General features: G+C 47.2%; 2 protein-coding genes across 2 annotated transcripts; one reads left to right on the top strand and one right to left on the bottom strand.

Annotated features, from left to right (window-relative positions):
- The first annotated feature begins 13,887 nt into the window (after positions 1 to 13,887).
- Positions 13,888 to 15,729, top strand: LOC127305839 (7-deoxyloganetin glucosyltransferase). The gene is made up of 2 exons (XM_051336404.1): positions 13,888 to 14,536; positions 14,657 to 15,729. Exons 1-2 carry the CDS (start codon positions 14,029 to 14,031, stop codon positions 15,592 to 15,594), a joined length of 1,446 nt encoding a protein of 481 aa, XP_051192364.1. The 5' UTR covers positions 13,888 to 14,028; the 3' UTR covers positions 15,595 to 15,729.
- Positions 15,730 to 17,457: 1,728 nt separating this feature from the next.
- LOC127309279 (heat shock cognate 70 kDa protein-like) lies at positions 17,458 to 20,734 on the bottom strand. Its single transcript, XM_051340186.2, has 2 exons — positions 20,512 to 20,734; positions 17,458 to 19,112 (listed from the first exon to the last, which is right to left on the bottom strand). The coding sequence occupies exons 1-2, from the start codon at positions 20,732 to 20,734 to the stop codon at positions 17,680 to 17,682; spliced, it is 1,656 nt and encodes a 551-aa protein (XP_051196146.1). The 3' UTR covers positions 17,458 to 17,679.
- Positions 20,735 to 24,159: the final 3,425 nt, after the last annotated feature.

Below are 24,159 nucleotides of genomic sequence, written 5' to 3'. Positions count from 1 at the left end.
TGTCGCCAATTTAGCTGTGGCGACAATTATCCTGGTAGTCCTTTTGGAGAAACTTCTTTTGTAATGTCTATGTAAATTTTCCTAGAAATTAATGAAATTCCTTCTGGCACTATCATTGATCCTGGCGCTTTCTTTTCCAGTTAATATTTGATAACTATTCGACCAATCCTTGCTCTGCCGATGCTTCACCTGCTTCTTCCTTCTCGAAGAAAATGCTAGTTGATGACGGCCCCCTTGAAGGTTCTTCGAGCAAACATTTGTCGGAAGATTTGCAAGAACTTCGACAACAACTTCAATCCATGAAGAAACAAACTCTGGCAATGATGGAACAATCTCGGAAAGCATCCGAACAAGAAAAACTTGCTCTCCAACAAGCCAAAGAGGCTATGGCTGCCAAGGATACTGCTATATTGGAAGCAAAGGGAGCCACTACCCGAGAAAATAGCATGCTCGAGCTAATGTTGGAAGCTAGCACAGATATGTTAGGTATGTTTTTCCAACCTCACAATGCCTCCTCTTTATTTTGCTGTGCCCCCCTTCAAATTTCTTGCCTTGTCGCTTAATAGGCTCGGTTCTTGACGCTGCCGCCGAAGATCGAAGAGTAAACGAGAGAACAAATCTTCTTGTCAATCTTTCCCTTAACCATGGCTGTTTATTCTGGGCCACCCCTGAACGAACCCAGCAAATTGTCAGGTTCCAAGATCGTGCTTGCCAAGTGCGCGAATTTCTCAATTTTTGCACGACAACATTAACCCTTGTTTACAAGACTTTGTTTCCTCGAAATGAAGTTCCCAAAACTCTTCCTGAATTGCTGGAGATATTCAGAGATGCTCCCCGCATTCATAATTTTGTGCGAGCTCAATTGACTGCTGGAGCAAGGTTCGCCATGATTATGATAAATATTTGTCATCCAAAATTAGACCTGACGAAGATTGTTGCTGATTGCCTGGCCAAGAAATCGCGGCGAAAAAATGATATTGACACAATCAATGAGATGGTAACTCCTGTGGCCGAGTCGATGATAGATGAGCTTCTTCGGATGGACTCAGAATTCTTCGTCAAGGGGTCCTATGCTGAACATAAAACAACCAGAGGCTTGTCCATAGATAGTATTTTAGGCTTTGACTGATTTGTACCATATTGCAAAACATTGCGTCTGTATCTTTTTTGATTTCTTTTTTATTTCCGAAGAAATTCGTTGTATATTGTGAAGTGCTCTATATTGTTGGAGCCCCCGAGTCTTCTAGCTAGAGTTTGTACTATTTTTTCCATCTCGAAGATTTTTCCTCTTGCCGTAAGAAGATATCTTTATTTTTTCATCAAATAGGTTGCAAGCCCCCGAGTATCTTAGTGTCGAAGTTCTATATTTTTGTTGCGAGGTTCGTAGACCAAAGCAATAAGATTTTTGACGTGTACACTATATTTATAATTGTTAGCTTCCGATTTTATATTTGGCGAGGTATTAGTGTACCAAGGCGAAATATTTCGGTAAGTCTAGTTTGTCTATATTGTACGTATTTTGAGACTTGAAGGCGTTGAGCCCCCGAGCGTGTCGAAGAATAAGAAGTATATCTCCACTATCTTTATTATATTGCAGCACCGCGAGCCCGCCTCGTTAAAAACCTTTCCGGCCCCACTCGATGCCCCGAAAAGGAAAAGAGTGCGTCTGAAAACTCGCGGGCATTTCAGTACATTGTATTTTTACAGAGAAGGACTATATTTCAGCTCTAGGCGTAGAACCGCCTGAGCTGCGCCACGTTCCAGGGGTTTTTCTCGGGAGCCCCTGTCTTCTTGTCCTTGATCCTGTATGCGCCTCCGTCGATGACTTCCGTGACAACGTAAGGCCCCAACCATGGTGATTCGAGCTTCTCAGTACTTTTTTGATTTAACCGCAAGACCAAATCCCCAACTTGAAAAGATCTTGGCCTTAACCGTCGACTGTGGTAGTTTTTGAGGTCTTGCTGGTATTTGGTGACTCGTGAAAGTACTTCATCTCGAGCTTCGTCGAGTGCGTCCATATCATCCTCCCGAGCTTTTTGTGATGTTTCTTCGTCATACTCTGTTACTCTTGGCGAATCATGCTCTATTTCAATTGGTAATATTGCTTCGGCTCCGTGGACGAGAAAAAACGGAGTTTCTTGTGTCGCCGTATTTGGTGTTGTTCGGATGCTCCACAAAACACTTGGCAATTCCTCTGGCCAAGTATGTCGAGCTTTTTCAAGCGGTCCTAGCAGGCGCTTTTTGAGGCCGTTGCAGATGATTCCATTGGCTTTCTCGACTTGTCCGTTAGTTTGCGGGTGCCCAACTGACGCAAAGTGCAATTTAATGCCTACTTCTGCGCAGTATTCCTTGAATTCCTTGGATGTGAAGTTTGAACCATTATCTGTGACAATGCTATGAGGCACTCCAAACCGAAAAACGAGGTCTTTCACAAACTTTATTGCCGATGCTGCATCTGGTGAATTTATTGGCTTCGCTTCTACCCACTTGGTGAATTTGTCTACAGCGACCAGCAAGTACTCATACCCTCCTAGCGAAGCTTTGTGCAACTTGCCCACCATATCAAGTCCCCATTGGGCAAAGGGCCACGACAATGGTATTGGTGTTAATTCTGCCGCTGGAGAGTGAGGTTTTGCGGCAAATCTTTGACACGCGTCGCAAGTTCTTACTATTTCCTTGGCATCCTCGATTGCTGTCAACCAATAGAATCCTGCCCGAAAAACTTTGGCTGCAATAGCTCGACTACTTGCGTGGTGGCCACATATTCCTTCGTGTACATCCTTCAGAATTATTCTTCCTTCCTCGGGTGTGACACACCTTTGCAGGACGCCTGAAATACTTCGCTTGTATAACTCCCCCTTGATCACTGTGAAAGCTTTGGATCGTCGAATAATTCGCCTGGCCTCAACTGGATCGTCGGGTATTTCTTTCCTGAGGATATATGATATATATGCTTGCATCCAAGGAACTTCTACCATCATCACAAGTTCTTGGTCCTCTTCATCCTCCGTGGTTTCTTTGAGGGGCGCCGAAGTTTTTCCTTCCTTTGCTTTTTTCTGCACCTTTTTCGGCTTCGTGGATCTCTCCGCTATTTCTTCCCAAAATACTCCTGGCGGGATTGGGAGGCACTGCGATCCGATGTTTGCGAGAACGTCGGCTTCGTCATTGCTCAATCTACTGATGTGATTTACCTCGCACCCATCAAACAGCTTCTCAAGCTCATTGTACACCTCCTTGTATGCCATCATGCTATCATTGACTGCGTCACATTGGTTCATAACTTGCTGAGCCACCAATTGTGAGTCGCCAAAGATTTTTAGTCGAGTTGCACCGCAAGCTTTCGCCATCTTCGTCCCGTGTATGAGGGCTTCATATTCTGCTTCATTGTTGGATGCGTTAGGGAACGTCATCCGAAGGACGTATTTCAACTTGTCGCCTTCAGGTGATATAAATACTACTCCTGCGCCAGCTCCTTCTACTCTCTTGGACCCATCGAAGTTCATGGTCCAAGTTCTCGACAAACTGGGGTCCCGTGTTTTGTAGCTCCATCCACTACTGCAATGAAATCTAGCAGAACTTGCGACTTGATTGCCTTTTTTTCATACGTGATGTCCCGAGGGAAAGTTCTATTCCCCAAAGGAGACACGCCCGTAGCTTCGGATTGTTCAAGATATTTGAAAGAGGTGCTTCGTTGACTACTATTATCGGGTGTGCCGAAAAATAGTGGCGCAACTTTCTTGCCGTTGCAATTACTCCATATGCTAGTTTCTGTGCATCGCGGGTACCGCTGTTTGGAAGGCGATAAAACTTCACTGATGAAATATACTGGCCTTTGCACTCCATGGAGTTTTCCTTCTTCTTCTCTTTCAACAACTAGCACCGTGCTAACCACTTGGGGCGTGGCTGCAATATACAGCAGGAGAGGTTCCTTTTCCTTCGGCGCCACCAAGATTGGTGGTGTCGAGATTGTGCGCTTCAGATCCTCGAAAGCTCTGTCGGCCTCTTCGTTCCACTGGAATTTCTCCCCTTGCTTTATCAGAGCGTAAAATGGTAACGCTTTTTCTCCCAGCCTGGCGACGAATCTGCTCAGAGCTGCGACTCGCTTGATTAGCTGCTGTATTTCTTTCAACTTTGTTGGCTTCCTCATTGTTACGATAGCTTGTATTTTGTCGGGATTTGCTTCAATCCCTCTTGCTGAAACTAGAAACCCCGAAGTTCTCCCGCTGAACGCTAAAAGAACACTTCGTCGGGTTCAGCTTGAGGCAGAATTTGTCGAGGTTGTCAAAGGTTTCCTTGAGATCCTCGATCAGCGTTGCCCCCTTTTTTGACGTTATGACGACATCGTCGATGTATACTTGCACGTTTTTCCCAATCTGTGTCGCCAAACACTTCTGCATCATCCTCTGATATGTTGCTCCCGCGTTTTTCAGACCAAAGGGCATTGTTCTGTAACAAAACACGCCATAAGGTGTGATGAACGCTGTCTTTACTTCATCTTCTTCTTTCAATCTGATCTGGTTGTAACCAGAATATGCGTCCAGGAAGGAAAGACGTTCACATCCAGCCATGGAGTCGATAATTTGATCGATCCTCGGGAGGGGAAAGTGATCCTTTGGACAATGTTTATTGAGACACGTAAAGTCGACGCACATGCGAAGGACCTTAGTGTTTTTCTTCGGCACCAACACAGGATTTGCTACCCATGTGGCTTCTGTGTGCAACTCCTTGATGAAACCAGCTTCTCGTAGTCGATCGATTTCTGACAGCATGGCATTGCGGTTTGGTTCCGAAAAACGCCGCAAGGGTTGTTTGATTGGTCTCGCTAGTGGATCCAAGTTTAGGTGGTGCTCGGCAAGTTCCCTGGGTACTCCTGGCATGTCAGCTGGGCACCATGCGAAGATTTTCCAGTTCTCACGGAGGAACTCGACGAGCGCGCTTTCCTATGCGAGGTCCATGTCGTTTGCGATGGACGTCGTCTTTTTCGGGTCTGTCGGGTGAATCTGCACCTCCTTAGAATTTTCTCGGTATTGAAAGTTGATTCTTTATTTGGCCTTCCAACGTCTGGCAGCACGTCGTAGTCAGTCATACTCCTTGACGCCAAATACTCAGCTTGCATCCCGAAAGTTTCTGATATCCGATGAAAATCCTTATCGCACTTATCGGCTAAGGCGAAGCTTCCTTTGACTGTGATTGGTCCCTTCGGTCCAGGCATCCTCCACAACAGGTATGTATAGTGTGGTACCGCCATACATCTAGCATATGCTGGTCGTCCCAACAGAGCGTGGTACTGCGACGGAAAATCCACAACTTCAAATTCCAGCTTCTCGATTCTATAATTCTCTCGGGTTCCAAACTGAACGTCGAGATTGATCTTCCCCAATGGATAACTTGGTTTCTCCGGTGTGATACCATGGAACCTCGTGTCTGTTGGCTTCAATTTTGCTAGGGATATGTTTATCTTCCTCAATGTATCTGCATACATAAGGTTTAAGCTGTTGCCGCCATCCATGAACACTCGAGAGACATCAAATCCCGCAATAACTGCTGGTAAGATAAGTGCTGACTGCCCTGGTCGAGGAACTTGCTGCGGATGATCTGCTATGGTGAAGCCAATATCTTGCCCTGACCAATTAAGATACTCGACTGTTGGTGGAGGCATTTTTACGCCATGAACACCGTCGTGAGATTACTTTGAGCTCTATTGGATGGCCTTCCCTTCTGAATCATCGACACCGCTCCGTTGGAGTTAGGATCAACGTAAGGTGGTGGTGGAGGTGCTGCCGCTATTCTGAGCTGATGTCGATTATCTTCTGTAATCGCGGGAGGAGGTGGCAAGTGAATCTCGCTCCTGGGTTCTCGAGGATTTCTTTGTGCTGCTCGAGCGTTAGCATGCTCTGCCCACCTTAACATTGCCTGGAAATTGCGACAATATTTCTGCAGATGTCCTGACTGTCTTTTTCCGTTGCTGTCGAGGAAAAAGTGCATCTGACACGGCCCATTCATCATCTCTTCAGGAGACACGAAAGGCCTCGGGAACCTAGGCCCGCTATTTTGCCTGTTGTTTCGAGAATCGTCTCTATTATCGCCTCGCTGCTCATTGCTTCTCTGATAATCATCTCTATTGTTTCCTCCTGTGTTTGCCCGAAAACCTGCCGAAATTTGTCCTGGAGCATCATAGTTCGGGTACTGCCGAGGAAATCGTCGCCTCGGTTGATAATTTCGACCACGGTCCTCCTCTGGCGACCTGTGCCGTTTGTTGTGGACAGCATCTTCTCCATCTGCCCATCTGTTTGCTATTTCCATTAACGCGGATACTGTCTTTGGGTTGGTCCTTCCCAAGTCCTCGACGAAATCTCCACGCCTGATTCCTGCGACGAACACATCTATCGCTCTCTCGTCAGATATATTTTCTGCTGAGTTTTTGATGATGTTCCACCTTTGGATATATTTTCTCATTGGCTCGTCTGGCTTTTGTCGACATGCTCTCAACTCCTCTAACGACGCAGGTTTTTTGCACGTGGACCTGAAGTTCTTGACGAACACGTCCTCGAAGCTTTCCCAACTGTCGATAGATCCTGGAGGGAGTTTCTTTATCCAAGACCGTGCGGCTCCACTCAAATGCACCTGGATGCTTTGCATAGCTGTTGCTCTGGTTCCTCCTGTGAGTTTCACCGTCCCGAGATAATCAACTAACCAATCTTCTGGATCTTGAAGGCCGTCGAATTTTTTGAAATTATCAGGCAACTTGAATCCCGAAGGTACTCGAGTTTTTCGCACTCTCCTCGTGAAGCACGGCAAACCGCACATATCCTCGTCGTTTAACTCTGGGGACTGCCGATGTTCTCTTCTGCTTTGTCGCGCTCTGTCGACCCTTGCTTGTGCTGCCGTATCTCTTGCTCCACTTGGTCCTTCAGGAGCTGCTGCTGCTGCTGCTGCCGCAGGTCGTGGACTATTTTGCCTTGCTGTTCCTTCGGGAGGTGTTGATACAAACGCCGTCCCCATGGCACCAACTCCTGCTATCGCCATGTTGTAAAGTGTTTCCCTTGGATCCCCTGGAGGTGGTTTAGATGCGAGGATAAAAGCATGTGTCGCCATATACCCAGCCTCTGGTGTCTTAGGGATGATGTTTCCTCTTGTATCTATCGACATAAAGGACATGTCGAGGTTTTGGACCAGGTGCTCTCTTTCTGCTTCGGGTATGTGTTGTAACCTTGATCTTGCTCTGTTCCGAGCTTCCCTGTGGCTATCACCCGAAGTTCTAGATTGTCGACTCAACTCTGCCCTTCTCTGCTGGATGCGAAAGCTGCCTCCTTTCTTCTGTTTAACTCAGCTGCCTGTTTTTCCAATTCTCTTGCAGCTCGTGCGAGCCTATATTGATATGCTTGTAATTCCTCTGGCGTGGCTGTGGTGGCCATTGGTTCTGATCCATCCATAGCTCTCGCGGCTCTATCCCACGCTGCTTGCGGGAGTCGAACTCTGTGTCGCGGCTGTGGCCCGACGTATTTATTGCCCAGGCCTCGTCGCAGATCGGAGGGATCGACGTATAGATTTCCCAGATCGTCGAAAGCCTCAGATGTTTCCTCTTGGTCATTGCTTGGCTCTCCAATGACATAAATCTGATGATATTTTGTATTCAGATCTATGTTGGGTTTGGTGACACCATCGTTGAGATTGGTGAAGACCTGGCCCACTGTAGTAGATTTGTCGATGAAGTCGTAACTGTCGACACTGCTTGAGCCATCGCTTATATATGAGTCCGCAGATGACTCAAACGACATGTCGCTGAAGATCTTGGCGAGTTTCTCTCTTGCCCTGATGCTGATGTAGCGTGACGACGAAGTTTCTTCTTCTCCTGATTCGGTTGACGATGTATAGCTTGAAAAATCGGAATCGACCGTCGATGATCCCGACGAGATCGGAATTTCGACACGATACGATCCTTCCTTCTCGACGCGAAAGCGAAACCTTCCGAACGTCATCTCCATAGGCTCCGCCAGATACGCATATGCATCCAAACGGGAGGGTGGGTGAGGAACAAAATCGACAGGACCAGCAGCGATCTGTTTACCTCGATCCATCGCGTTGCTTGCAGTTGATGATGTCGAAGATCTTGAACGTGCCATCGAGATCAGATCCTTACGCCTCTAGTTCTCACAGACGGCGCCAATTGACAAGGTATTAACTTGTCAATGCCTACGGATTGTAGACTAGGGTTTAGTTGGAAGTAGAGGGCAAGTAGATCTCGAAGGTTTCAGCCGAAAAGTACTCGACGATTATGAAAACTAGGGTTTGTAAACAATGATTCGATGATTTCCGCGTCCCTCGACTCCCCCTTATATAGGAGGCGGAGCCGAGGGATTAAATCTTTGTACAAGTTACAAAGTCCGGGAAGGTTTCTAACTCATCCCGTAAAATTACAAATAAGACTTTCTATTACAACTCTAGCTTTCCTTAATAATATCTTGGGCTTCCGAATCCTCTTATTCTTCGGGTAGTGGGCCTTCAGTAAACCCCGGGTACTATCTTCGGCAGGCCCATTTGGGATGCCTATGTCAAAGATGCCTTCCGGGGGCACTTCCCCGTCCCGGCGGCATGCCGGAACAGAGACTTTTGTCCCCGAATCTTGGCTTCGCGATGGCGGCGGCTCTGGAACTTTTCTCGTATCGTGGCTTATTCGTCTCGAAGTTTTAGGTCAGGAAGGTTTAAATAGGTGAAGAGGCGGAGTCGGAAGGGTCCTGGAGGGCCCACACAGTAGGGGGCGCCCCCCCTCTGGCCACGCCGCCATGTTGTGTGGAGGCCCTGGGCCTCCCCTCTGGTCCCTCTTCGGTGCTCTGGAAGCTTCCGTGAAATATAAGTTCGTGGGCTTGATTTCGTCCAATTCCGAGAATATTTCCTTTGTAGGATTTCTGAAACCAAAAATAGCAGAAAACAGCTGGCACTTCGGCATCTTGTTAATAGGTTAGTTCCGCAAAATGCATAAATATGACATAAAGTGTGTATAAAACATGTGAGTATCATCATAAAAGTAGCATGGAACATAAGAAATTATAGATACGTTTGAGACGTATCACTTACCGACGATGGTGCATGTTTCAACTGTTGGTGTGCCAAAGTGGTGGTCGTAGCGTAGCTCGGCGAAGAAGTGCTTGACAGGATCTTCCTTGTTGCGCCTCCGTTTGCTACTAGTGATCTTGCCCCTGCAAGCCAGGAAGCTGACGTGGACCCAAATGTGGCCTCAGAAACCTACGTTGGCAGCCATCAACGGCTTGACAGGCACAAAGTCTGAACCCTGAGATATTCCAAGTAATACATGTGCTTTCTGTTAGTAACAACCGATAGTGGTACTAAATAGTATATGATCATTTACTGAAATCAGCATAGAGCAGGTGGGGGTATGGTTTTGATGGATGTCTTACCTCGTCTTTGGCGTTGTAGTGGCGGAGAGCGTGGTGGACATGGCAGATGATGGAGGCGTCGTGCTCCCTGCAATTCATCCAGACGCGTTGGTCAGAGAAGTCGAGAATTAAGATCAACTTATAAAATATACTCCCTCCGGTCGGATTTAATCGACGCGGAGGGAGACCTGCCATGCATGTCATTAAGCTGATGGATGCGTCAATTAAATGCGTCTAGAGGTAGTAGATAGCAAAAAGACGGATCGGATCAAATAACATACTCTTCGGTGCGCTGGGGAGTGGATTGCATGCCGCACTCGCACATCGAGCGTTCCTGTAAAATTTGATCCTCGCGGTGTAGGTTATGCACGGCCTGCTCAGGCATCACCTGCTCCATTGATGATTGAAAGATCGAGCGAGCCTCCTCTCCCTTTTAGGCCTCTCGATCGAGAGCTAACGCAGCGTGTATGTTGTACCTCTTGACAGATCTATAGAACAAGAACCTGTACGCACGCCTTGCCTCTGTAGCTCTATGTCTTCCAGCTAGTAGGTACGTACGTTTATATAGAGAAGAAGCCAGGGAGAGTCTGCAGTCCGACTCAAGTTGGATTTGGATAATCTCCTTTTTGTATGTAATCGCGGTGCCTCTCGGACGAGAGAAGCAGATCACGAGTCGGATTGTACGCACGGTGGAACGACGGAATCACATGGCGAGTCGGAGTTGTTTCGGCTTTCAGGCGGTAAAGAAGAAGAAAACGGAATACTCGATCGGACCGGGAACGCCATCCTCTGGGCTAGAAGTTGGTTCGAGCTTGGGCCTAAAGTGTATGGGCTTTTAATTAGGACAATTGAAATTGATGGATAGTTTTTGTTGGGATACGTGAGGATTTTTATTCATTCCGCACTATGACACTGTCCAAGAGCGAAGTCGTCTTCCTCCCGCTTGTCTTATTCAGGACCGGCGCGCTCCGCGTCGTCGTCCCACTGTGTCCCCCGTACCACGTGCCCAAGAGCGAAGTGAAGGAGTAGTTTGTGACGCCTTCGCCGTGCAACCGCGAACAATCCACGAGACGCCTCAGCAGGCGGCATCTGGCGAGAGCAGCGACCTGTGCCACCTAGAACCGGTGTCCAGGTGGAGGAGGAGGAGGAGTCTGACATCGCCGCGGAGATGGCAGCGCTCCTCCGCTAGCAACGCCTCATCGCCCTCAGCGCTGGTCCTGACGTCGTCTGGATGGAGACGTTCAACAAACACATCACGTAGGTGGGCAATGTTGAGGACGTCATCATCAGCATGCCGATCTGCGACTCCGGCAAGTCGCTGGTCGATTTCACCGGCGACAACGGTGGTGTCAGACCCAACAACGCCATGAAGGACGAGCCCACCGGCCCACGTGGCAAGTAGACCATCATCCTACTATAGATCCAAGTGAATTTACTGAAATCATCAATAAATCTTACATAATACGAGTGCTTCCTAATAGAGATGTTGGACCCATACATCAGAAAACACTTGCTCCAAATGAACAACGAAAACACTAGTTGAGATATGATATGGTAATTGATGACTCTTAGCTAGTTGACACGGATAAAAAATGTATGGATTTATTTCAGGCGAATAAGAAATGTGATGTTTCCTAAAAATGTGTTGCACCACGAAGGATGATGGATCTCCTAAGCGACGATGCCACGTAGAATACGACAACTTTGTTATGATGAAAACTTGCTTGGAAGGCCCGATAGATAAGGGCATTAGCGGTAGAAGCCACCATAACATGGACCCGAAACATAATTCTCCTTGTGACATGATCTTTAATAGAAAAGAAATATGAGTGAAACTCATGTAAAATATTATTATTAAGTGTGAGTTTGAACTAATAGAAGATTTTTAGATGTACTAGGAACATGGAGAATATCCTAGTAGTATATTTTTCATCAATCAGAGGGAGAAAAATGATTAGATTTTTACCTCGTAGCATGGTACTCAATAATGTGAATGATGCGTTGCATCTATAAAAAAAGAGACACCACATGTAATATATTTAATTAACTCAGAGCACGAGTCATTTTCACATAATTATTCATCCTATTTATTAGTTTGCTTTGTTTTCTTGGTGTTTGAAACATGAGTTTATGACCTTGTATAGAAGATCGGAGGAAGTAGCAAGGATGTCATCGGTGAAGTAGTTGGCATAGAGCATGCAATAGCCTTCCATCCTCTGCCTCGGGTTGCTCTTACGGCACCCCTGCCCGGAACCACCAAGTCTTGGCTTATCCTCCTCGGCGATCATGGCCAGGAGGAAACAAGGATCGATAGATGTTCCTTCGCCGATGCCTTCCCTCGCCAGTTGGGGACGTGGACGGGAGGCGGCCAGCGGCAGAGGGACGACGTTGCGATGGGCGGCGCCGTAGAGTAGAGAAGTGGAAAAGTATATTTGACGGTGAAGGGGTTTCTATAGATGAGTACTGGACAAAGGCAGCGAGGGGTGGTTGCGGCGCCGATCTGGCTCAAGGGAGGCTGTCGCGAGGTGAGGAGGACGAGATGGGAAGGGATTTCTGAGAGTCTCGCCGACAAGGCTGGCCCAACGTTATTTCGTCCATCCGGAGGTCCCGTCACCCCCTCCTCTCCGTGGATTGGGTTCGACTTGGAGACACCGAATAATTTGTTGGTCTGCGCCGGAGCCAAAATAAAACAAAATTGCGGGCGACAGAAAACATTATTTCCGGCCGACGCTCTATTTTCATGTTTTTGAACCTACCGGGTCGAGTGGAGATGGATGCGACGAGAGCGGTTACCTTAAGGCGAGGCAGCCAAACAGTGATCCGCGTCGGTGTGCAGCATCCACGCCCATGTGCGGCGCCGCTGGAAGCCATTACCGTGACCCCCCGGCCCGAATTGTATGGGCAATCAACCAAAGCACGAAAGTGTACTCCACGAGCATCTCGCCAGCTTTATTGTGCGCGTGAGGAATGCCGCGTTTGTGGAGCTTTTGGACCCCGCCCCGCGGGACACGCACACGCACCAGGACAGCAACCTCTTGTCACTCATCCAACTACTCCACACACCAGTAGTACTCCACGCGCAAAGAAAGTATTTTTTTTGTTTTGAAAATGGACGACTTTATTACTCTCGTAAAAAGCAATTACACTCTACCTCTGTATAGCTAAGATGCACACAACCGTTTAAGTGAAACTCAATATTCTAGATTGCTAAAAAAGCGAATTAGAAATCAGCATGAGAAAATGTAAGACGCCTAAGGTGAAGACCAATCCGTAGATTATGCTGCCACTCATGTAGGGAAAAAGTATCTCTCGCCGTGTCCTCCAACCGTGTACATACATCCGTAAACAGGTCGCGTTTCTCTACCTTCTGCAGATCACGGACGGAGAGTAGCGGTACACCTGTAGATAACCTGCAAGAGAGAACAATTCTTATCATTAATTTTTTTGTTATTTCTACACAGCCATAGCGACCATATAATGGTAAGCGCCCCCACCCCAATAAACGTTCTAAATCTATGATCGATCCCATGAAGCCAATTACCGAAGATGTTGGCCACACTAGTCGGGGATACAGATCAGAAGCTACTTGGATGCATGATCATATAGATCTGGCAAAGCAACATTGGAAGAACACGTGTTTAATCGTCTCACCGTGTTGACAAAACATACACTGCGTACTCCCATGCCAATTATGTTTCACAAGATTATCTTTGGTTAGGATTACCCCTCGACGCAAATACCAGCCAAAAATCTTAATTTTGAGCGGTATCTTCATCTTCCAAATCTTCTTGTTTTTATCAACTGGTATTACCGGTTGGATGATGACATTGTACAATGAACTTACAGAGAATTTTCCATTAGATTATAAGTTCCAACGAAATTCATCTTGCCCTTCAGACAACTGGATGGATTCCAAACCCAACAGTAAGCGTTCCATGCATGAAGTCTCGGACCGAATAAATGTCGTCTAAACGTCACAGTCGGAGGTGAGGTTGCCATTACTAATGCAATGATATCACTTTTGCGATGCACAATACTGTATAACGCTGAATATTGTTAGCAAAGAAAGCATCTAGACCAGTAGTGGATCATACCGGCATGACGGTCAGCAAGGCCGCAACCCGGCCCGGCGTTTTTAAAAGCAATTTTACCTACAAGAGGTATATCTACCATTCACCTAATACTTTGAGATTGGTGAAGCTTCTCACATTTATCTACGGAGTAATATAAAACTAATAATTCAAACACAAGTGATGAACTAAACTAATACATAAAAAACATTACGTTGTGAAATATTCTTGCAAAAAAGTGAAACTGCTAATGTGACCGCTAACGTCACTTCAATACGTTTCACAAAAATATCGTATTTCAGTTACGTTTCAATTTGGTTTCATAACTTTGTGAGTGTACTGAGTTAGCACATGGGGACATCACAGATGACATCGCTACTGTAGTTACCGTCCACTTTAAATACAGGTTTTCGGGCAGCAACCACCCTGTCTCCACCGTATATCAGGATTCACACACCTACTCCAGTACAAATTACTAGCTAGCAAGCAACCGTGCCAGCACCGAGTCCCCCCCGGATCACCGATCATCCCCCCACCCGGATCACCGAGACCGGAGAGCGGCGATGAGCTCCGAGCTGCAGCAGCCGCACGCGGTGCTGATCCCGCAGCCGGCGCAGGGCCACGTCACGCCCATGATGCACCTCGCCAAGGTGCTCCACGCCAGGGGTTTCCACATCACCTTCGTCAACTCCGAGTACAACCACCGCCGCCTCCTCCGATCCCGCGGCCCAGGCTCGCTGGACGGCGTCGCCGGCTTTCGGTTCGAGGCCGTCCCGGACGGCCTCCCTCCGTCCGACGACGACGACGTCACGCAGGACATCGCCGCCCTCTGCCTGTCCACCACCAAGCACAGCGCCGCGCCGTTCGGGGAGCTGCTGGTCCGGCTCAACGGCACGCCAGGGACGCCGCCCGTGACCTGCGTCATAGCCGACGGCGTCATGAGCTTCGCGCAGAGGGTCGCCGAGGAGATGGGCGTCCCCGCCCTGGTGTTCTGGACCACCAGCGCCTGCGGCTTCATGGGCTACCTCCAGTTCGCCGAGCTCGTCAAGAGAGGCTACGTACCACTCAAAGGTACCACTTTCTGGAGTTGGTCTCCTGTAGATAATCAGATCAGCATGAATGTTCTTCTGCAACTTGTGTCAGATCTTGTTGTGTAACTTGTGTCAGATCGTGTTGTGTAACTTGTGTCAGATGCGAGTGACCTGACGAACGGGTACCTGGACACGGCCATCGACTGGATCCCGGGGATGGAGGGCGTCCGTCTGAGGGACATCCCCAGCTTCATCCGAACGACGGACCCGGACGACGTCATGCTCAACTACGACGGGCCCGAGGCGCAGAACGCGCGCGGCGCCCGCGGGGTCATCCTCAACACCTACGACGCGCTGGAGCAGGGCGTCGTCGACGCGCTCCGCCGCGAGTTCCCTCGCGTGTACACCGTCGGCCCGCTCCAGACATTCGCCAAAACCGCCGCCGGCGGAGGCGACCTCGACGCGATCGGCGGGAACCTCTGGAAGGAGGACGCCAGCTGCCTCCGGTGGCTGGACGCCCAGGCGCGGCCCGGCTCGGTCGTGTACGTCAACTTCGGGAGCATCACGGTGGTGACCCCGGCGCAGCTCGCCGAGTTCGCGTGGGGCCTGGCGAGCTGCGGCCGGCCGTTCCTGTGGGTCGTCAGGCCGGACCTCGTCTCTGGCGAGAAGGCCGTCCTGCCGGAGGAGTTCATCCGCGTCACGAAAGACAGGGGCGTCCTTGCGAGCTGGTGCCCGCAGGAGCAGGTCCTCTCGCACCCGTCGGTGGGGCTCTTCCTCACGCACTGCGGCTGGAACTCCACGCTGGAGAGCGTGTGCGCCGGCGTGCCCATGGTCTGCTGGCCCTTCTTCGCCGAGCAGCCGACCAACTGCCGCTACGCGTGCACCAAGTGGGGCATCGGGATGGAGATCGGCAACGATGTGACCAGGGAGGACGTGGCGAGGCTCGTGCTCGAGGCCATGGACGGCGAGAAAGGCAAGGACATGAGAGCCAAGGCGGCGGCGTGGAAGGAGAAGGCCGTGGCGGCGGCGGCGGAAGGCGGGTCGTCGAGCGAGAACCTGGACCGCCTGGTTCAATTCTTGCGCGCAGGGTGCGTGTGATTGCTTGCTGCAAGCTTAATGTGCTTCGAACGAGCTGTGCATGTTTCTTGTCTTTCTGCATGCCTCGAGAACAAGAAATGTCTTGCTAGTAGATGAACAAGACGGAAGAATAATAATAATGAGATAAGTTCTGCAGAGCATGGTTCATAACTACTCTATACTATACATTCCTCCAGGTGAAAAGCATGGTGGCCAAGATATTTCGGTGTTAGGATGATTGCGCCAGAGTTCTCCCCGACCAGGCGACTCCATCTCCGAGTCCACCGCAATCAGCGGTCGACAAAGCCCACACCACAAAAAGGTCATGCAAAGTCATCAAGGTCCAAGCGGAGCAATCAGCCAGCCACACACGCCGGCGACAATTTAGCTCCAATTATGCGACGAGCTACCAGGTGGAAACCTGGTTAGCGCCGCGGAAGAGCACCGAATAAACCACCCGTCACATCCTATTGTTACAAAAAAAAAAAAAAAATACAGACACGATACAGTGGACACGTCCAAGAGCCAACTACCGCAGTCTTGCCGTAGCTGCAACATCGCTCTAATCCATGACGTAGCACTTCCAATCCAAAACTTACATCGCTCTAATTCACACGAAGAAAGGAAAAGGTTTTGGTCGACCACCCTTTGTCGACACACCCAGGAAGTGTGGTAACCTAGTGGCATCAAGAGTGAGTCGGCACGTGTGGATAAATTTGTACACCTTGCACGGTTAAATCTTTTCAAAAAGTCGTGTCCACGGTTACGGACGACTTGGTGATGAAGTCTATGATCATAAATAACTTTAACCTAAACATAAAACTTAGCAACATACATCCTCAGGGTACCGAGGGGGTGCTCCTAGTTGATAGGTTCAGTGGATGATGAATATTCGGTGGATTTCAACATGTTGGTATATAGAGCTAGATTATCGCTCTCTTATCCTTTTTCAAAGGTTCCGAGTAGTCGAGTTTTTTCCCTCCCCTGTTTTATAGAGAAAACTGGCTTCACAAAAGAAGCTCCACAAAAAGCATCGCATGTCTGCTTTGCTAACAGAAATTTGTACACCCTGCACGGTTAAGTCTTTGCAGCTTGTTACAATTCTGGTGCAAACCAAGATGCTCAGATGGATGGTGGTTTCTTCGTTGACGTCAACAATTAGTTTGCAGCCAACAGCCTGAGACTTATGGGTTGGGACGTCGCCTTATGTTATAGCCTCTTAGACCCATTTGCTATCTTGTTATTTAGAATAACATAATTTGTTTTCTGTTGGTTGGTGTAATGTTAGAATGCATCTAAGAATTTGGAACTTGACTCTAATAAGAGTTGTAATATTATGGTTTTCAGTCGTAGAGTTACTCTTGTGTTACAGAATTTACTCACTATAGGATCTCAAGGTCTAACTTAAGCTTATGTCAGACGAAGATTTGGATTGCTCGTGACCTCCGGAGACGCCACATGTGGCAACTCATGTGAAATTACAAAGCATTCTAACAATCTAAAAAAAAATTAAGTTGCAACACCATGTGAAATTAAAAAAAGTCACACTTGTATCCCATGTGGCAACTCATACTAGCACGGATCACAATGCAGTTCTATCATGAGTTGGTTGAAAATTAAGCTAATTCTCAGTTTTGACTAAAAAAAATCAGCTAAACCAAGCTTGGCGCATGTGACTGTTACTCAGTTATGTAATGAAGAACAATAGTACACTGACAATTTAGAATAGAGGCATTTGACCCATTTTGCGGACACTTATCGACCAAAAATATAATGTAATTTAATGCTTATTAAGTAAGAAAGCTAAATTTATTCATGCGTCGTTCACTTGCAGCTTGTGATGGTCTTACACTGAATCATGTAATGAGCATTTCACGCACTTTTTTGGCAACTCAATTAGATGCACCAGCTAGATAAACATCTTTTAGAAAACAAACAAAACATAAGCCAGGCTAGATCGGCCATGCATATGTGCCCATGCCAGAACTTGCAGAGAATAGTACCGGTACTACTAAGGACGAATCCATTGAGGCAGAAGCAGAGTAAGTTCAGGATTATAAAGAAGCACGACGCACGCATAGTTTGAGGACCTCATGCACATGCGATTCAGCGTTCCTGCTTTACTTCCTTCATTTCCTTCTTGTCCGCGTATTTGTACGTGCTCGCATCACGCACCATCCGCTCGATCTCTTCCTTGCTCAACCCACCCTTGTTGTTAGTGATGGTGATCTTGTTCTTGTTCCCGGTCTTTGTTTCCTCTGCCACCACCTTCAGGATGCCGTTTGCTTCGATTTCAAATGTCACATTGATCTTTGGCACGCACCTCGGTGCCGGAGGGATGTCATTGAGCGTGAACATGCCGAGAATCCTGTTATCCTGGGTGAATGCACCCTCGCCCTCGTACACCTGGATGAGTGCGGCCGTCTGGTTGTCACAGTCGGTCGTGAAAACCCCTTCCTTCTTGACTGGGATTGTGGTGTTCCTGGGGATCAGAACGCTCATGAAACGATCTCTGTCAATCTCTATCCCGAGAGACAGTGGTGTGACGTCGAGTAGGAGCAGGTCCTGTGCCTTTTGGTTGTACTCCCCGTTGAGGATGCCGGCCTGGATAGCTGCGCCGTAGGCGACGGCCTCGTCAGGGTTTATTTTCTTGCAGAGCTTTTTCCCGCTGAAGAAATCCTGGAGCAGCTGCTGCACCTTGGGGATATCGGTGGATCCCCCGACGAGCACAACATCGTCGATCTGTGACTTGTCCATCTTGGCGTCAGTGAGGCACTTCCGCACATGTTCCATGCACTTGCGGAACAAGTCCATGTTGAGCTCCTCGAACCGAGCACGAGTGATGCTCCCATAGAAGTCAATGCCATCGTGGAGCGAGTCGATCTCAAATTTAGCCTGCGCTGTCGAGGACAACATTCTCTTGGCCCTCTCGCATGCTGTCCTCAGCCGCATGAGCGCCCTCGGGTTGCTTCCAATGTCACTCTTATGTCTCTTAAGAAAATCCTGCACAAAATGCTCCACCATCCGGTTGTTGAGATCCTCACCGCCGAGGTGAGTGTCACCGGAAGTGGCCTTGACCGTAAAAGTGTCCCTGTCAATATTGATAACAGATATATCCAAAGTACCGCCACCAAAATCAAATATCAGCACCGTCTTCACTTCACCGTTGTCGTACACCATGTCCATCAGGCCATAGGCTATGGCCGCTGCTGAGGGCTCGTTGATGATGCGAATGACGTTGAGGCCAGCGATAGTGCCAGCGTCCATGGTGGCCTGACGTTGTGAGTCGTTGAAGTAGACCGGGACAGTGATGACGGCATTTTTCACCGTGGTTCCAAGGTAGGACTCAGCGGTCTGATACATCTTGACTAGCACCATAGAGGAAATCTCTTCTGCCGAGAAGTGCTTCTCCTCGCCCCTGTACTGCACCACGATTGTCGGTCGGTTACTAGGACCTGAAATCACCTTGAAAGGCCATAGCTTGATATCTCCTTGCACTGACGCATCACTGAATCGCCGGCCGATCAGTCGCTTTGCATCTGAAGATAATACTAGTAGTTAGATTGAATAGTACGTACATTTCACAGAGCTAGAGGTATATACACCGAAAAGAGTTTGAGCTGCTACTTCCAAGTTATAGTTTTGACTATAACTTAACATCACAAAATACACATATTAAAAGACCATTTCACAGAATTATAGGAACCACTTTATAATATACCTAACATGTTCGTTTGCGTTTCCACAAAACAGACCCACGATCTTGTGTAAAACTGGATTCTTTTAAGTTCAATAAAAGCAGCCGTATGCTTCATTTTGATGCAGAGTCTAGGGCAACCCATTTTAAAATAAACGTCAAAAATGCACAAGTAAAGCATGTTTTCTGATATGATTAATCACTAATAAAATTTGTAATTCTGCGAATTTTTCTTCAGGGGTAGTTTCACACAATTTGTAGTCATAAACTGAAATCAAGATCAAAATGAATCATTTCTGTCAATGTTTCAATATATAGACGAGCAAATAAGACAGGAGAGGCAGTCAATGTTACCACGTCAGTAACTTATAACTTACGATATAGTAGTGTATATAGAAGTATTTTATCAATTGAAAATAATTAATTTAAATAATCTCTACACGTGCATCAGTATATTGTAAAAAGTGAAGATGGTCATTAGCCCCAAGCTCATATTTGCAATTGATTTCTCCATTTATTTCGGCACAAAAACTCTCCTTCGTTGAAAGTTTTTGATGAATTTTCCCCATGATGCTCCATATGGCAGCTCTGAAGGCTTCCTCCATACGCAGATTTTTATAGAAATTGGAGGGGTAGAATCCTAAAGATTTTTCTTAAGTGATTTTAGAATTTTAGGCTGGTTCTCATTACTTAGTTTCTCTCAATATTATTTGGGACTAGATTCCAAGGCAAGTTTTTCATTTTACTCATGAAATATCTAATATCTTTCGTTTTCCATTACAAATTTAAACATTCGGATTAAATAGAAATGTGAGATAGAAAAGTGAAAATGTATTTTCCCTGTTCATACGTGTTTTAAATCCTGCAAATGAAAGAAGGTGTACTTGTGCGTAACCAACTAGAATGCAAGAGTTCAGTGAAACGATTTCAAAAACTTTCGGAACTTATTGCTGGTACAGTGGTACTCGTATATGCGGTGCGTAGTGCTTAGGATAAATAAATAAAATAATGGAATAGAAAATTCATAGCCTGAAAGAAAAGATGCACAACTACACCTAAGCCGCCGTAAGCACCCCATATAAGTAGTAGTGGACTAAGCATTTGACCACCGGCCGGAAAAAAAAAAAAGATGGCAGGTATCTGAAGCTCTGAACATATTGGGGATGCTACAGACTCAAAACGCCGTGAAGCTGTGAAACTTACACGACTAAACTGCCGCTTAAAAGAAGAGGAGCACTCACCGAAAACAGTGTTGACAGGGTTCATGTCCGCCTGGTTCATGGCCGCGTCGCCAACGAGCCGCCATGACTCGGTGAAAGCCACGCAAGACGGGGTGGTGCGGCTGCCCTGGTCATTGGCGATGACCTCGACGCGTTGGTGCAGCGGTCGCCACACGGCCACGCAGGAGTAGGTCGTCCCGAGGTCGATGCCGATCGCCGGCCCGTCCACCTTGGTGCTTGCCATCTCCACGCCAAAAGGCAGAAAATGGAGGAGAGGTGAAGTAGAGGAGCGAGCTGCTTGAGAATGCCAGGAGTTGCATTTATAGATTAGAGGAAGGCAAGAGGGCGTCGCCTCGGTAGTGGAAAATCATACTACTCCACTTGGGGATCCGAAGAATTTATCTCGGGGGATACAATAGCACATGACGCCGCGAAATGAAGGGTCGTTTTGACGATTTGAATTCGTTGGGAAAAAACATATACTCGTGCGTGGCCCATGCGTTCAGTTTGTGATGTGTTTGATCTCTTCGTCAGTTGTACCGGCCACTACTGCATGTGAATGGTAGAACTGATGCACTTTTTTTTTTCTCGCACAACACGATCAGACTGTTACTCAACAGCTCTTCTCTTTCTGATCAGCCTACACACAATTCAACACACGGACACCATTTTCAAATATAAACGTCAGGGCCGACATGGTATTTTCTTTGTGAACTCTGTGCTGAAGTGGACACGGGTTCCACCCAGTGGCGAATCCAGCCCATTCTTTTAGGGTGGGGGCGTGGGGCAGACCTTATATGGGCTGGGCTTTTTTTTCTCCTATTTTCTATATAAGATATATGGGCTGGGCTAAATCTTAGGGTGGCTGGCCCCACCCTTCCACCCTGTTGGCTCCGCCACTGGTTCCACCTGCTCCTCTTCCTTCTCTACCGGGAAATACAGGTCTCCACTCGATGACCAATTATCTATGAGGCTGGCCATAGTGCAAAGTATCATATAATGGTATCATCCACATGATACCAGTCTATGACACTACATCTATAGTGGTTAGTATTATCTAGTAGTATCATAATCTCATGATACTTAATTATTTGCAGAATCTCAATGCAATTGTGTGTATATGATGTATTTGACATTAAATTATTTAGTTTCACGTGTATGATACAGTACCCCTTATGATACCATTAGCGTATCTTTCCTCGTTAATTATAGCGCTACATCAGATTTTTGCCAAGGTGGTATGCATGATACTCCTTATGATAGTAGCACTATGGCTAGCCTCAGGGCAGCCCATACATATCAAAGGATACAAGTATACTTAGGCAAAATTTGGGCTGGACCGGGCTCAAAAAAGCCCGAAGATGGAAACTTAAGCCTGAGCCTAGCCCGGCCTAACCGTCGGGTTTGAAAAATCAGTCCCGGGCCAGGCCCAAAACGTGGAAAATCCCATCCTAGCCCGAGCGGCCTGGCCCAACTCCTACCTAAATCACAAGTTTTTGAGGCTTGAGCATGTCCTGGCCCGAGCCTATCCCTACGCACAATCTTGACCTGGTCTGGCCCGGTATTTTCGGGCTAGGTCGGGATGCCCATACTCAACTATAGGAACCAGTATAATTATAGTATGTTTAATATATAGGGTTGTACATCCATATAATTGGCTTGATATATGTTTTTTTAGGTTCGATGTGCTCATTTTTTTCAATTGGGTTAACTTTCGCGAGGCCATATTGGTTTTGAGCGAGCTTGTCAAGTTGGAAATATCTCCTGAATAGGTTCTAAGAGGGTTACATACGTTTTAGGAACAATTAATTTTAAATAAAAGAGAATAACAATGCCATTTGTGGATGTTTGATACATAGTCATTAATTTTTACCATGAAATGGCTGACGAAGCTAGAGTGCAATAAGATGATTCGAGAGAAACATTGATACTTCATACAATCTAGAATTTGCGTGTTTTGCTTACGTCAACTTGTACCTTGAAACACTCAGCCAAGTGTTTGAGATATTTAAGGATACCATGGAAAAGGATGCATATAATGAACGATAGTACTACATAAACTAAAAATATGGAGAAATGCACTAGTATAGGTTTGCTTGGATTTATAATGAATGGATATAATACACACGAGATTTCTTATGAAATTCTGTCGTATTAAATAAAGATGTTTTTAGATGGAATGTCGTTGGAGTTCAGTAGCACAAAATGCATGTTCAACGGAAAATATTAGATGGTCATTGTAGGGGCCATCACTAGCGCTTGCCATTCAAAAAAAAATAGTATAATGCTCTGGCAAATATGTGTCTTGATATACATGAGATTTTACGTTGTTAACTTTGCTAGTTTTTTTTTTTAGATAAAAGGCAACAGCGTGCCCGACTTTAAATTAATAAAGCCCTCAGGTTCAACAAGTTTTACAATGCTGCGGCATACAGCTTAGCCAAACGGAACGACAAACTAGAAGAAAACACGGGTAACCAGACGATACAAAAGGAAGGTGCAGGGGCAGACTCCAGGAACAAGAGAAACTAAGTCTTCACTGGCTTGGTTGTCCTGGTCTCACGGCGGCGTACAGCTCCCTCAGCTTGTTCTCCAACCACCGGAGGCCCTCCCGGTCGCTTGGCTTTGCCTTGCCGCTCCATAGCTGTATAAAGAGAGCAGTTTTGAAAATCACATTAGCGGGGTGGTTAATAACTTTCTTTTCAATAGTGAGTTTATTACGAATGTTCCACAGGGCCCAAGATTGGGCGAGAAAGAGAAACCACAACAGCCTACGAGCCCTTCCCGCAAGGCTGGAGAGAATAGCATGGAACTGTGGGAAGTTCCCAGGGTTCCAGTTACAGTCGAGAATCTCACGGATGGCACTCCAAGCAAATTTTGCAAGGGAGCAAGCGAAGAAAATATGACCCGCATCTTCCATGTGGCCACAAAGGGCGCAGTTACCCGAGGCAGGGCCGTGGCGCGTCGCGATTTGCTTGCTAGAGGGTAGTCTATCGAGGATGAGCTGCCAAGCGAAAATTTTAATCTTCAGGGGAACTTTGGCTGACCAGACGTCCTTGTGGTAGGCAACAGAAGCCCCTTGAGAGAGTTTGGCATACAAAGATTGCACAGAGAACTTGCCCGAAGGTTCTAAGTGCCATGAGACTTTGTCTTTGCAACTAGAAAGGGAAAAAGGCTCAATGAGCCTCCCCAGATCGCTCCATTGCCGCCGTCCTTCCAGATTGAGGGAGCGTCGGAAGGTGATATTGATGTCCCCAGCATCTAGGGCCGCAGCCACCGTGAGGTTTGGGTTAGAGCAGATATTGAAGAGGTCAGGGAACAGCTCTTTGATGGGTTGGTTACTGCACCACCAGTCAGACCAGAAAAGAGTGCGACGTCCATCCCCAATGACGTGTTTCGCTACCAGCTTGAAGAAATGCTTAATTTTGTGTAAGCTTTTCCAAAATTGCGAGCCCCCGTGTCCGGTGCCCTCCAACAGGTTATCGGCGTCGCGATATTTGGCTCTGATAATCGTCGCCCAGATAGAAGCCTCGTCTTGGTAAAGCTTCCAAATCCACTTGGACAGCAGGGCAATGTTCATCTTTTTTGAGTTAAGCAAGCCTAAACCTCCCGAGGATTTCGGCCGGCAAACCGAAGGCCAATTGACCATATGGTATTTACGCTTGTTGC

This window comes from Lolium perenne, chromosome 6, assembly GCF_019359855.2.
Source record: "Lolium perenne isolate Kyuss_39 chromosome 6, Kyuss_2.0, whole genome shotgun sequence".
Taxonomy (NCBI): Eukaryota; Viridiplantae; Streptophyta; class Magnoliopsida; order Poales; family Poaceae; genus Lolium; species Lolium perenne.
This window is presented reverse-complemented; position numbering and strand designations above follow the sequence as displayed.